Source organism: Ruditapes philippinarum, unplaced genomic scaffold (genome assembly GCF_026571515.1).
Source record: "Ruditapes philippinarum isolate M1 unplaced genomic scaffold, ASM2657151v2 ctg4552_1_1_1_1, whole genome shotgun sequence".
In the NCBI taxonomy this organism is placed as follows: Eukaryota; Metazoa; Mollusca; class Bivalvia; order Venerida; family Veneridae; genus Ruditapes; species Ruditapes philippinarum.
In genome coordinates, this window is record NW_026856059.1 from 79,563 (window position 1) to 95,898 (window position 16,336).

Sequence of the window (16,336 nt, forward strand, 5' to 3'; positions counted from 1 at the left end):
TAGCCATACTAATTGACCTTTATGATATCGTCTTTGTTTGGCATTTGTATCATAATGTCTCTTTTGATAATTTGCGACACGACCAATATTTTGTCGTGCAAATTGATGAATTTGACTAATTTTATGTTTCAGCATATCTGTATAACTGTCACTATCATATTGATCTGTGTTTTGTTCAGGGATTCCCACTACTGCATTTAAAGGTAGTGTTACTTCACGACCAAATAACATTTTATTTGGTGATACTTTAGTTGAGCTGTGCTCAGAACTTCGGTAGGCCATCATCACCAATGGTAGGTAATCATCCCAACTTGACTGATCTTTCGAACAGTATGCGGCTAACATGGATAGTATCGTACGGTTACTTCTTTCTATAAGGCCATTGGCTTGTGGTCTTAGACTTGTTGTACGCGTCTTTTCTATACCAAGGAAATCGCAAAGCTCCATTATCAATTGCGACTCAAAGTTTCTGCCTTGATCTGTGTACAATTGTAGTGGTACACCAAACCTTACAACAAAATTATTTACAAATGCTTCAGCAACAGTTCTAGCATCCTGGTTTGGTATTGGGACACTTTCGGTCCATTTTGTGAACCAGTCTGCAATTACTAATATATATTTGTTTCCATTTTTAGAAACCGGAAGTGGACCTAAAATATCCATGGCAACACTTTCCATAGGCATGCCTACAATATACTGTCCTAATGGTGCTTTATTATTTTCTTTTGACAATTTTCGTGCTGTGCATGTATCACAGGCCTTACAATACAGCTTAATACTATCTGCAACACCAGGCCAGTAGAAACCTTGTCTGACCTTATATAATGTCTTTTCAAACCCAAGATGTCCAGATGACGGAATATCATGGGCTAAAGTCACACATATTGCCTGTCAAATCTTATAATGCGCTGCCCTTCATAAAAACCTAAAAAAACAGGCACTCTTTAAAATAAAAATAAAAACAATCGTTCGGAGTTTAACTTTGATATTTTCAAATTAATGAAAATATGAAACCGTATAGTATTTATTTAGTTATTTTTCTCTTATTCATCTTCATATTTGCGTATCTATTTACCTTTTCTTTATTTTTTGTTTTTTTTTAAATTGGATTTGGTACTTTTAAATGGATACAAGGGGGTTTTTACCCCAAAGTATGGCTTTTTCCGTAAAAATTGGGTCTAGGGGAGAAAAACCAAAAATTTCAAAAAGCCTTGGTTTAAAAATTAAAATCAACAAAAACCCGCCCCGAAGGTAGGTTTTAAAAAAATTTACGGGCATCTACCCCAGAGAGATGTTCCCCAATGAATAAAAACTTTTAAAAACAAGCAAGTATAAAAAAACCCCCTTTAAACTGAGAGCGAATTTTTTGGGAAAACTTTCCCACAAGACTTTATCAAGACGATTACAAATTAAAACATTTCATATATAAATTTCCTAGTAAATGTGCAAACACTTGTTGTAAGTGCTTATCTCCACATACTTCCTGTCATAAATATCAGAAAACGTAAATTTCTACTGAAATAATGCACTCCCTTTTAATTTAAATCGTGAAGATGAAATCGTGATTTCCGGAAGTTGAAATCGTGAATTCCGTATATTGAAAACTTGAAATCAAGAAGTTAAAATTGTGATTCACAAACTTCAAGATGAAATTGGGAATTTATGAAGTTGAAATGTTCATAGCGGTCTATCGTGAAAGTGGCATGCCAGTACCATGCCCGTCATTTACTAGTCCAAATAAAAAAGGATTGTAAATGGATATTTTAGGGACTGATAAAAGCTGGTTTCAGGGTTACAGTCTCAAACATGTGTGGGTAGAATTTTAATTTTTCTATTATGTTTTTAAAGAAAACAGCCATATCGCATTATAACTGCAATAACAAAGAAATTTTTTTAATGTAACTAAAAACATTACGGTGGACAGGGCTTCTATATGTATGGTCGGTATGTCCAAACCACAGGATATTTCAGGCCCTAAAGATTAATATAATTAAGTTGTGTTCATAATTATTAAAAGTCTTACTAATTTTAATCGAGGAATGAGAAGTTATCTTTTGTTTGTATCATAGTTTGGGGACCTTTCTGTTGAAAATGTGTCAGTGTTAAATCGTATACATATACATGCACAGTGCGTTAACTGGAGTGCGTGTATTAGTTACCCGCACTCCAGAGCATGCCCATTGATTGGCTCATTTTTGCTGGGGTTTACATATTGTGACGGCAGAGAAAGGGAAAGCGACAGAAATGTCATATTCAGATGTTCGTTCATTGGTTCATTTTTGACGGGGTTTCATATTGTGACAACAGGGAACGTGCTTTTATGTTTGACTATGATACAAAAGAGAAAGAACACCAAAACACTCGGCAATCTGATTAATACTCGGGGGCTACGCCCCCTCGTACAAATCAGATAGCCTCGTATTTCGATGCTCTTTCTATTACTAAGCACAAATGCCGATGGTCATATTTTTAAATGGCGTATATGAAAATTATAGACAAAGAAGTTTGTATTTTTACATAACGTCATTCAAGCCTCTACTAACGAGGAGTCGTTTAAGGCAGGTTAAAGTGACATAATGCTCATATTTTCATGGTCAATTTGAGCTGAATTGACTTTATGTTTGAAAAGAATGACTGTTAAAATGGTGTTTGACCAACAGTTGATATTGGAAAATGTTTAGGATGAAATTATAAATCTGTCTAAAATTTAAACAGACTGCCCAACTCTTTTTATAAACTATTCGTTTTAGGTAGATCCTAAAGGATAACTACAGAAATTTCGTTTGGATCTGTGATTGTTTATGCGAATTTAATTATTAAATTAAAAGGAATTATGGCAAAATGAAACTTATTTTGACTTTCACCCGTTCAATCACTATATACCCTTGGATGGGCATAATGTCAAATTATTATTATTATTATTATCATTATTATTATTATTATTATTATTATTATTATTATTATTATTTCTACAAGCATTGCATACATTTGTTTCAGTACCGTATAGTCATGGACTATTTATTTCAATACTTATTCCTTCTAGTTATTAAAAATAATTATATATAACTTTTTTACTATCACCACATTTGATTAATTACATAAGAAATTTATGTGAAAAAAACAACAACAACAAAAAAAAACATCATCAACAAAAGAAAAACACCTTGAATTGAACTGATACAGTACTGTGTTTAAAGAGCATACCGAAAACTAATTTGTTTTTTTAAAGGGCGACAACTGATGTATTCTTTGTTGTAATTGTATAGGCAGATTTGCTGTTCTTTTTATTCAACTTGGTTCACACAAAAAATTTTCAATTTACATTGTTACTTTTGTTACACGCAGATATCGTTCACATTTGATTTTGTTCGGGGAAATGTAGAAAATATTCAACAAAATCGATGTTTAAGTATATAAGTAAATTTTGCTACCCATATGTATCTTTTTACTTCGCTATTTGATGTCATAATTGTACATAAATACCAACTTCGAGATAGTTTTCTTGCAATAATGAATAATTTATTGATAGTATGTTTGTTGTAAAACGTGGTATTGCTTTCCATATTGCATGATGATGATGATTAAAATGATGATTATGATGATGATTTTATTTATAAAGAAACATATCCAATTAAGGCATTCACAGAAAATCATGAGTCGCGGGCATCATCAACAGAGTGAAGATTACAAATAATGGGGCATAAAAAATCAGTGACTTTGTACTTGCAGACATTTCATGATATGATTTATTTTCTCTATAGCTATTTATATTTGTATACAATTTATAGTAGCATACTAAACATATCTTATTTGACATAAAGGTGTCACTAAAAGTTTAAACGCAATATGCTATGACTGGATAAATGTTTATTTTGCAATAGAATTGTTTATAGTCAAACACAGTCAGCAGGCAAGCTAAAAGTGTTCAAGATTAAATATGAAAAGTCAAATTTGCTTATACACGTTCTATTTCTAATATAAACTGAGATAATACTTACGTTATTTTGCCGAACGAAGGAAAAGATTGGTTTGATTGGCTCCTTGTATTACATTGACGCAATATTAGCCAAACGTCAAGCAGTACGTAACAGTATATTAAGTTCTCACATATATGTTATATGATTTTTTTTTGTAGCTTTTATAAGTCTTGACATTGAGACTGACGGCGGACATTAACTTGAAAATATAATCATATAATAAAGCAATATATATTTTGTAATTCGTTGTATGTATTTTCAAATCGAATGTACAATTCAATGATTACAGTTTCTATAGCAACGTGTTTGAATACATTAATAACATGTCAGGATCATTAGAAGTAAAGCGTCATCATCCATGTACTATTTTCTTAGTAGTATTACAAAGGAAGTAATTTAAACTGCTTTTATTCACCTTTTTGAAATTCGAATAGCGCATAATGATAGATATGTGAGTAACTTTATCAAAAATGTAAGGCAAATGAGCAAGCCATTAAAATTTAATGTTTTGCCGTTACTCTAGATTGTAACATGTAATGACTGTTCTATTGCGGTTTGCCGTATACAACAACGTATTTGTTAAAATGCGCATAAAGAACTTAACAAAGGGACTTATTTCTAAAAGGTAGTAAATGAGAACACCGTACCTTTTTCTTAAAAGCATGTTCTAATTTGAATTTTAAAAAGAACGATTAGATTTTCAAAACCGGTAAGTGATAAGTTTTCTCTAAATAAAACATGCATCTACCTATTAAATGATTGCTACGTTATTATATTTTATTTAGAGCAGACAGCACATGTCAGCTCACGTCCATTAACGTATGGTGGGCATCGTAATGATCCACAGCGTGCTTCAGCAAAATAGAACAGTTTTCCATCTTTACTCGCGTGTCCGCCTTCCACTACCTCCGGTTGCGCATCAAGACAAACGAATTCAGCAGCATGATGTGTATCATGTCCGCCCGACAGGTAGCCTTCATATTCCAATGTCCATCCATCATAGCATTTATTCCGGCCTGGGACCAATAGAACGCTTGCCTTGTTCGTACGACATACACAACATGGAACGTCATGATTAACCAGTTCTTTTCCAAAGAAATTATTCATATTTCTACCATACAATTCATCATATTCTGCTCCCCAGACTGTGCCTGCGTCCTGCTCAGCGTCTTCGTATACATTCCACAACGGTTCTTCCGGTAGACATAAATAGTTGGCGGAAGCTCCTTTATTACTATAATGGGAACCACCAGCGTAACCTTTGTAAACCAACTCTGTTCCATTTTCTGGACATTGTGTTCTTCCCCATCTCACATACGTATTTCCCGTTCCGGCTAGTGAATTCAAACTTTCAATTGTTCTCACTTTATCCTCAATGGTTTTCAACACGGACTTGTCCTGATTGCTCTCATCTGTAATATAGTATATGCAGTTCTTAATTTAGTGTTCTATAAATTATACTTCCAATAATACTTTAAATATGTGGTTCGGGAGATTATTAAGAAAAGATACCCTGAATCTGTAATCATGCTAGCCGTTTAAAAAGTGATAAAGAATGACTCATTCCCATAATTATACTAATACACAATCTTATGAAAGAAAGCATTGCACTAGTTATATGATGGTTTAGGAAATAAGAGTAAATGATTTATAACTAGTCCTTTTTGTTTAGACAATAAATATCAAAGAAGAATAGTAAAAATGCTGTAAATGTTCTTTAAGCTTAGGCGTGTGTGCTAAAAAAAAACGCCAACGTAAATTGCTCAGTGTGATTCAGTATGCGCTTTAAAAATGACGAAAAATACATGTTCGATATCATCGACTTTAGCGGAATCCTCAATCTTAAAAATATTAGATTTAATGACTTTAAAGATATAAAATACAATGTCATAACACTGTTCACAAATTATAATTTGGAAACAAAGTAGATATAAAATTAGAGTCGAAATAATTCATTAAGAATATATATCAAATGTCAGTTATGTCAGATCATATATACCTATCTTATATAATTGTTAACACATTACCTTTCTGTTTAGAAAGCGCCGCTTTAATTTCCTCCAACATGGTTTTAGTATTTCTTTGTTCAATTTCTAACATTATCATTTTCTGTAACATTTTGTGGTCATAGTCAAATCGTGAAGTACATACTGGTTCTTCTTGGTTTGCAAAAGCTATTCCTACAAACAACACAAGAATAAGTACAATACGTAAATACAAATTTACACAATTCATTTTGCTTGCAATTTTGCTTCCAGTTAGCAACGTTTACTCTTTACAAGTAAAAGAAAAAAGGCCACAGGAACAGCTTTACTGTAAAAGTAAACTCCTTGATATTTGCGAATCTATTTTTTTTTATTTCATGCGTCACATTAATTAGATGCATATGCTTCAATGTAATGAATCCTTTACTTTGTTAAAAAGCACTTATATATTGATGTCCATACAAAGTTCGATTAACGTTGGCATCAATGCTTACACTCATTGAGAAATATTTGACATTGAATAGCATTGTCGTACCAAAAATGTCACGGAACGTATGTGTCACACGTGTGACATATTCGGTCGAATATAATAAGCATTTTACGAAATCTCGTATATCATTAATGCAATTTATTAGAAGGGAGACAACCCTGGTATGTCATTAAGTTTTCATATTTTATACTATTCATCTCCCTTTACAAGTCAGGTGTCTTCTTTAAAATTTTGCTTTGAGTTTATTTCCATCATAAAGTTTAGTTTAAAAACTTATAAATTATGAATGCATGTTTTACATTGTTTGTGAATATCTTGTTTATGTTAACGTCATATTGAAAGTTTTGTAATGATTATATTATAGCAGTTGTTTGTGAATTTCTCTTCTTCAACCCGAAGCACATGGTTTTCTAGGAACAAAATGGCTGCCATATTGCAATATTCTGACGATAAAGTTATTCAATTTTCTTTTGTTTCGAATGACTTATTTTGTTTGTATAGTTGCTACTTCATCAAATCAATCTAAATGTATAGTTAGTCTAAATGTAAACAATATCATAAACAGCTGCTTGCATTAACAGTCATGTTACAGTCATGTGACCAAAAATGTCATAGGCGACCTTAGCTTTAGTACTGTTTTGGCTACATGCGACACAAGTATAAATTGCAAATTTATTGAAGGACACTAACTCTGGCATTGCTGCGGGAATCAACAGGTGAACAACTCGCACGGATAAGTAAGAAGTTTAAATTCTCTCTCCCCCTCAGAGTTGGGGGCAAAAAAATGGATATTTTATCTTCGAGTCAATAAATATTTATGTCCAAAATATTTAACTAAGCCAATTACTGTGTATCGACACAGTGTCATCTTACTGGGAAGGCCTTAATCTTATATTGTAAGAACTTGTTGCCCAACCCATGTGCATTTTTATATACTCATTTTTTGTATAATATGTTTGTAAACATGTATTTAATGCAATCACAGATGTTTAAATGAATAAAAATCTTACTGGTAAAATGATAAGCAGGGCGGCGTCGACAAATTTATAAAAACAGATATATTGCTGATTAACGATGACGATGATGATGTATCATTGATGATATTGATAATGATGTTGTTGTTGTTGTTGTTGTTGTCGTTTTGTTGTTGTTGTTGTTGTTGATGATGATGATGTTGTTGTTGTTGTTGTTGATGATGATGATGATGATGATGATGATGAGATGATGATGATGATGTTGTTGTTGTTGTTGATGATGATGATGATGATGATAATGTATTATTGACGATGATGTAGGCAGGTTAAAACGTCGATGATAATGTTAGTTTACTGTGTAAAATGTTTGACATATACAACCAGGCATTTACTTCCAAATTGTAGAAACGTTTATGGCACATAAAGATAGCTGTGATTTATTCGGCCGAATATGTCCCACACGTGTGATATACGCTCCGTGACATATACGGTCCGGCTTAGCATCCTTATCAATCTGCCAGTTGTTTAATTAGTAATTGCCCTTTAATTAAGAAATTCCGCACGGACTCACATCTTGTACATGTTTGTTTATTATGCAAATTGTATAAATTCAATGTATACCTCAAAAGTTAAAGTAATGTGAAAGGCTTCCTCAAAATATTTCAAAGTTTATATTCTTTGAATACACTATACGCCACGCGCTATTGCCATTATAAAATGGACATCGTGCAAGGTATATATATCCAATTTTCCAATTTTTTTTCTGTTATTTTCTTTTTGTATTTCAAGCCTATAAATTATCATACTCACATACTTTTATGAGTATACAGTAATAATAAATCCAGGGTGATATAAAGTTCATAAACATTGAAAACATATTATCGTGAGAAAGATTTATGTTAAAGACACAGAAGGGCCCAGAATTGCATAGATATAACGGCCAACATTAATGATATAAGTTGGATTTAAATTTCTGGGGCATAAGGTGCTTCTTTGACCATTATTAAGTAATTGCTTAAAGGCAGAGTATGTCGAAAAATTCCGTGTATATTTGTAATTCGTTATATAAATGGCAAACAAGTGTTTTATAAAGTTTTAACAATAAATTTAGAACATGATACATGTTTAACAGACGAAGAAAATAGCAATGAAATTGAGTTATGTGTCGTGGTGGCAGCTGACTGTACACACAGTTTTATTTTAACTTCCATACAAAATAATAATTCTCTGTATTTAAAGCAATTGCCAACAAATTTAGTAATAATATAACAAAATAAAAAGTTTTTGAGAAATACAAATGATAGCATTTCTGAGGCATAATGAGGCAAAATGAATCTTTAAGATTTTGTACAGGCTTATTATACGAAGCAAAAATGCTGCATGTGGAGTTTGAATTTGCCATGACAGTAGCATATGTAAACAAAGTAGTATTCTGACTCAAATAATGAATCACTGTTACTGTGCAAATTGCCATTAGGAAACATAAGTAAAAGATTATTCAGGTAATTGGTCAAAAAGTAACATTCTGGAAACTATTACAGGACGAAATAACGATTCTCAGAAATAAGAATAACAGCATTTCTTGTATAAAGGGCCTTTAATAACTAATGTGTAATTTAATATCATTTTCCTGAGATTCAACGCTCTCAACAGGCATCTGGCAGCAACTAGATATTGTTGTGAAAACAACATACATGCTATGTTTTCCACTCATATCTACTGCGTAAAGATAGGTTTCAGTATAGAGTATGCAAGATACCGGGTTCTTTCTATGAGGGCATCAAAATATCTAAGATCAAATAAGACAAATCAAGGCATTACGGACTGGCTGTAATTTGAAAAAGAGAAAAGTTAAATATTCAATATTGAGTTCATTTATCAAAAGTCACGTGATTAATGATAGAGATTCGTTACACATATTCATTGATTTTATTATAACCCCACGAGAGAGGAACTGTTGCACGGGGGACTAACTTGTCAGAAGTTTTTCTGATAACTGTCATGGAAACCGTTACGGATTTCGTCGGGAAACTTTTGTTTATACCGAAGAAACATTCGTCTAAAACGGTAATTTTCACCTTAAAAAAAGGGGTTTGGTGTGCTTTATTAAACTAAGATATACGAAAACCTAGCTTATGGTAACTGTGAACGGCCGCGACCATCCTCTTCATGAGGTATAAGACGTTTTCTTTCTAGCACTTGTGAAATTGTAGAGTAAAAACATCTGTCTAATATGCATGAATTGTTCCTCTTTCTTATGTTTAATGTTAGATCCACTTAAATTGTTTAACCTGAAATATGTTAACATGCGCAATTAATTCAAATAAAGACGTAAAGAAGATACATAATGTATACGACTTACTTTGATGCATGGTTAATCGAAGATTAATGTTCTTACTCTCAATTAATCATGAACTTGATTATTGCCATAATCGAAGATTAATGTCCTTACTCTCAATTAATCATGAACTTGGTCATTGCCATAATTTTATAAAGAGAATAGTCCACAATATCGACAACTTATTAACTATTTCGTTTTTCAAAGTACAACCTCTCAGTGAGACTGGTTTGTGTTGGGGCTCGTCCAGTGAATATTGTTTATATTAGTTATAGACATATTATCAGTTCTCTTGAAAACCATCGCCGTATAGTCATCATCTTTTCACTTTACATTGTTTTATATATATATTAAATGCAAATTTAAATAACTATGTAGACTAAGTCATATATTATGTTATCAGCATAATGCACACGTTTCTATAGACCTAATTTACAATATTGTACAAGATTAAAAATTTTCTTGCAATAATGAATAATTTATTGATAGTATGTTTGTTGTAAAACGTGGTATTGCTTTCCATATTGCATGATGATGATGATTAAAATGATGATTATGATGATGATTTTATTTATAAAGAAACATATCCAATTAAGGCATTCACAGAAAATCACGAGTCGCGCGCATTATCAACAGAGTGAAGATTACAAATAATGGGGCATAAAAAATCAGTGACTTTGTACTTGCAGACATTTCATGATATGATTTATTTTCTCTATAGCTATTTATATTTGTATACAATTTATAGTAGCATAATAACTATATCTTATTTGACATAAAGGTGTCACTAAAAGTTTAAACGCAATATGCTATGATTGGATAAATGTTTATTTATTGTTTATAGTCAAACACAGTCAGCAGTCAAGCTGAAAATGTTCAAGATTAAATATGAAAAGTCAAATTTGCTAAAACACGACCTATTTCTAATATAAACTGAGATTATACTAACGTATATTTTGCCGAACGAAGAAAAAGATTGGTTTGATTGGCTCCCAGAATTACATTGACGCAATATTAGCCAAAGGTCAAGCAGTATGTAACAGTATAAGTTCTCACATATATGTTATATGATTCTGTAGCTTTTATAAGTCTTGAGACTGAGACTGACGGCGGACATTAACTTGAAAATATAATCATATAATAAAACAATATATATTTTGTAATTCGTTGTATGTATTTTCAAATCGAATGTACAATTCAATGATTACAGTTTCTATAGCAACGTGTTTGAATACATTGATAACATGTCAGGATCATTAGAAGTAAAGCGTCATCAACCATGTACTATTTTCTTAGTAGTATTACAAAGGAAGTAATTTAAACTGCTTTTATTCACCTTTTTGAAATCAGAATAGCGCATAATGATAGATATGTGTGTAACTTTATCAAAAATGTAAGGCAAATGAGCAAGCCATTAAAATTTAATGTTTTGCCGTTACTCTAGACTGTAACATGTAATGACTGTTCTATTGCGGTTTGCCGTATACAACAACGTAATTGTTAAAATGCGCAAAAAGAACTTGACAAAGGGAGTCTTTTCTAAAAATCAGAAAATGAGAACACCGTACCTTTTTGTATAAAAGCATGATCTTATTGGAATTTTAAAAAGAAAGATTAGATTTTCAAAACCGGTAAGCGATAAGCTTTCTCTAAATTAAACATGTATCTACCTATTAAACGATTGCTACGTTATTATATTTTATTTAGAGCAGACAGCACATGTCAGCTCACGTCCATTAACATATGGTGGGCATCGTAATGATCCACAACGTGCTTCAGCAAAATAGAACAGTTTTCCATCTTTACTCGCGTGTCCGCCTTCCACTACCTCCGGTTCCGCATCAAGACAAACGAATTCAGCAGCATGATGTGTATCATGTCCGCCCGACAGGTAGCCTTCATATTCCAATGTCCATCCATCATAGCATTTATTCCTGCCTGGGATCAATAGAATGCTTGCCCTGTTCGTACGACATACACAACACGGAACGTCATGATTTACCAGTTCTTTTCCAAAGAAATTATTCATATTTCTACCATACAATTCATATTCTGCTCCCCAGACTGTGCCTGCGTCCTGCTCAGCGTCTTCGTATACATTCCACAACGGTTCTTCCGGTAGACATAAATAGTTGGCGGAAGCTCCTTTATTACTATAATGGGAACCACCAGCGTAACCTTTGTAAACCAACTCTGTTCCATTTTCTGGACATTGTGTTCTTCCCCATCGCACATACGTATTTCCCGTTCCAGCTAGTGAATTCAAACTTTCAATTGTTCTCACTTTTTCCTCAATGGTTTTCAACATGGACTTGTCCTGATTGCTCTCATCTGTAATATAGTATGCAGTTCTTAATTTAGTGTTCTATAAATTACACTCCCAATAATGCATTAAATATGTGGTTCCGGAGATTGTTAAGAAAAGATACCCTTAATCTGTAATGAATGCTAGCCGTTTAAATAGTGATAAAGAATGATGACTTATTCCCATAATTATGCTAATACACAATCTTATGAAAGAAAGCATTGCACTAGTTATATGATGATTTAGGAAATAAGAGTAAATGATTTATAACTAGTCCTTTTTGTTTAGACAATAAATATCAAAGAAGAATAGTAAAAATGCTGTAAATGTTCTTTAAGCTTAGGCGTGTGTGCTAAAAAAAAACGCCAACGTAAATTGCTCAGTGTGATTCAGTATGCGCTTTAAAAATGACGAAAAATACATGTTCGATATCATCGACTTTAGCGGAATCCTCAATCTTAAAAATATTAGATTTAATGATCCCAAAGATATAAAATACAATGTCATAACACTGTTCACAAAATATAATTTGGAAAAAAAGTAGATTAAAAAATCATAGTCAAAATAATTCAATAAGAATATATATCAAATGCCAGTTTATGTCAGATCATATATACCTATCTTATTTAATTGTAAACACATTACCTTTCTGTTTAGAAAGCACCGCTTTAATTTCCTCCAACATGGTTTTAGTATTTCTTTGTTCAATTTCTAACATTATCATTTTCTGTAACATTTTGTGGTCATAGTCAAATCGTGAAGTACATACTGGTTCTTCTTGGTCTGCAAAAATTATTCCCACAAACAACACAAGAATAAATACAATACGTAAATACAAATTTACACAATTCATTTTGCATGTAATTTTGCTTCCAGTTTGTAAGTTTACTCTTTACAAGTAAAAGAAAAAAGGCCACAGGAACAGATTTACTGTAAATGTAAACTCCTTGATATTTGTGAATCTTTTTTTTCATTTCATGCGTCACATTAATTAGATGCATATGCTTCAATGTGATGAATTCTTTACTTTGTTAAAAAGCACTTAATATATAATTGATGTCCATACAAAGTTCGATTTACGTTGGCCTCAATGCACTCATTGAGAAATATTTGACATTGAATAGCATTGTCGTACCAAAAATGTCACGGAACGTATGTGTCACACGTGTGACATATTCGGTCAAATATTAAAAGCCTTTTACGAAATCTCGTATTTCATTAATGCAATTTATTAGAAGGGAGACAACCCTGGTATGTCATTAAGTTTTCATATTTTATACTATTCATCTCCCTTTACAAGTCAGGTGTCTTCTTTAAAATTTTGCTTTGAGTTTATTTCCATCACAAAGTTTAGTTTAAAAACTTATAAACTATGAATGCATGTTTTACATTGTTTGTGAATATCTTGTTTATGTTTACGTCATATTGAAAGTTTTGTAATGCTTATATTATAACAGTTGTTTGTGAATTTCTCTTCCTCCATCCGAAGCACATGGTTTTCTAGGAACAAAATGGCTGCCATATTGCAATATTCTGACGATATAGTTATTCAATTTTCTTTTGTTTCGAATGACTTATTTTGTATGTATAGTTGCTACTTCATCAAATCAATCAAAATGTATAGTAACTCTAAATGTAAACAATATCATAAACAGCTGCCTGCATTAACAGTCTTGTTACAGTCATGTGACCAAAATGTCATAGGCGACCTTAGCTCAAGTACTGTTTTGGCTACATGCGACACAAGTATAAATTGCAAATTTGTTCTAAGTGAAGGACACTAACTCTAGCATTGCTGCGGGAAGCAACAGGTGAACAACTCGCACGGATAAGTAAGAAGTTTAAATTCTCTCTCCCCCTCAGAGTTGGGGGCAAAAAAATTGGATATTTTATCTTCGAGTCAATAAATATTTATGTCCAAAAATATTTAACTAAGCCAATCACTGTGTATCGACACAGTGTCATCTTACTGGGAAGGACTTAATCTTATATTGTAAGAACTTGTTGCCCAACCCATTTGCATTTTGATATATACTCATTATTTGTATAATATGTTTGTAAACATGTATTTAATGCAATCACAGATGTTTAAATGAATAAAAAAATCTTACTGGTAAAATGATAAGCAGGGCGGCGTCGACAAATTTATAAAAAATATATTGCTGATTTACGATGACGATGATGATGTATCATTGATGATATTGATAATGATGTTGTTGTTGTTGTTGTTGTTGTTGTTGTTGTTGTTGTTGTTGATGATGATGATGATGTTGTTGTTATTGTTGTTGTTGTTGTTGTTGTTGTTGTTGATGATGATGATGTTGTTGTATCATTGATGATATTGATGATGATGTTGTTGTTGTTGTTGTTGTCGTTTTGTTGTTGTTATTGTTGTTGTTGTTGTTGTTGATGATGATGAAGATGATGATGATGATGTTAGTTTACTGTGTAAAATGTTTGACATATACAACCAGGCATTTACTTCCAAATTGTAGAAACGTATCGTATATGGCACATATAGATAGCTGTGATTAATTTGGCCGAATATGTCCCACACGTGTGATATACGCTCCGTGACATATACGGTCCGGCTTAGCATCCTTATCAATCTGCCAGTTGTTTAATTAGTAATTGCCCTTTAATTAAGAAATTCCGCACGGACTCTCATCTTGTACATGTTTGTTTATTATGCAAATTGTATAAATTCAATGTATACCTCAAAAGTTAAAGTAATGTGAAAGGCTTCCTCAAAATATTTCAAAGTTTATATTCTTTGAATACACTATACGCCACGCGCAATTGCCATTATAAAATGGACATCGTGCAAGGTATATATCCAATTTTCCATATTTTTTCTGTTATTTTCATTTTGTATTTCAAGCCTTTAAATTATCATATTCACATACTTTTATGAGTATACAGTAATAATAAATCCAGGGTGATATAAAGTTCATAAACATTGAAAACATATTATCGTGAGAAAGGTTTATGTTAAAGGCACAGAAGGGCCCAGAATTGCATAGATATTTCCTTCTTTTGAAAACGGCCAACATTAATGATATAACGTTGGATATAAATTTCTAAGGCATAAGGTGCTTCTTTGACCATTATTAAGTAATTGCTTAAAAGCACAGTATGTCGCAAAATTCTGTGTATATTTATAATTCGTTATAAATGGCAAACAAGTGTTTAATAAAGTTTCAACAATGAATTTAGAAAATTTAACAGGCGAAGAGAGTAGCACTGAAATTGAGTTATGTGTCGTGATATAGTTACACAAAGTTTTTATTTTAACTTCCGTACAAAATAATAATTCACTTTATTTAAAGCAATTGCCAACAAAGCTAAAGATCCAAATTTAATAATAAGATAACAAAATATTTCTTTTTTAGAAATACAAATGATAGCATTTCTGGGGCATAATGAGGCATAATTGATCTTTAAGATTTTGTAAAGGCTTATTATATGAGGAAAGTAATGCGGAGTTTGAATTTTCCTTGAAAGTAGCACATGTAAACAAAAGTAGTATTCTGACTCAAATACTGATACACTGTAACTGTTCAAATTGCCATTACGCAACATAAGTAAAAGATTATTCAGGTAATTGGTCAAAAAGTTCTCAGAAATAAGAATAACAGCATTTCTGGTATAAAGGGCCTTTAATAAGTAATGTGTAATTTAATATCATGTTCCTGAGATTCAACGCTCTCAATCGTTATAGGCATCTGGCAGAAACTAGATATTGTTGTGAAAACAACATACATGTTTTCCACTCATATCTACTGCGTGAAGATATGTTTCAGTATAGAGTATGCAAGATACCGGGTTCTTTCTATGAGGGCATCAAAATATCTAAGATCAAATAAGACAAGTCAATGCATTACGGACCGGCTGTAATTAGGAAAAGAGAAAGGTTATATTAATTACGTATTGAGTCCATTATTCAAAATGTCAGGTGAATTATTCCCTGCGGTCTGGAGACCGCAGGGTATTGGTACGCGTTTAACTTTTGAGGCATGGAGGAGCACGTGACCTGTTTTCGGTACATGGAGGAGCATGTGATCTGTAAACCGTACATGATTGGTTAATTGACCTTTTCGAAAACCTGGCTAAATACCGTTTGCCGGTACGTTACGGATTTACCTCTAGGGAATTAGTCAGAATTACACCTAATTAAGAACAAAAAACTATTACGTGATATTCCTAATTTTTTGTAATTATTTTACCGTTTAAGGTGGAAAAACTTTAATGATGTGTTTGAAAATTA

The 16,336-nt window shown here is 32.2% G+C and overlaps 2 protein-coding genes across 2 annotated transcripts; both read right to left on the reverse strand.

Moving 5' to 3' along the window:
* Positions 1-3,184: 3,184 nt before the first annotated feature.
* LOC132745280 (uncharacterized) lies at positions 3,185-6,259 on the reverse strand. The gene is made up of 2 exons (XM_060734155.1): positions 6,005-6,259; positions 3,185-5,389 (listed from the first exon to the last, which is right to left on the reverse strand). The coding sequence occupies exons 1-2, from the start codon at positions 6,210-6,212 to the stop codon at positions 4,755-4,757; spliced, it is 843 nt and encodes a 280-aa protein (XP_060590138.1). The 5' UTR covers positions 6,213-6,259; the 3' UTR covers positions 3,185-4,754.
* Positions 6,260-10,919: 4,660 nt separating this feature from the next.
* On the reverse strand, positions 10,920-12,974 carry LOC132745281 (uncharacterized). Its single transcript, XM_060734156.1, has 2 exons — positions 12,715-12,974; positions 10,920-12,095 (listed from the first exon to the last, which is right to left on the reverse strand). Exons 1-2 carry the CDS (start codon positions 12,920-12,922, stop codon positions 11,464-11,466), a joined length of 840 nt encoding a protein of 279 aa, XP_060590139.1. The 5' UTR covers positions 12,923-12,974; the 3' UTR covers positions 10,920-11,463.
* Positions 12,975-16,336: the final 3,362 nt, after the last annotated feature.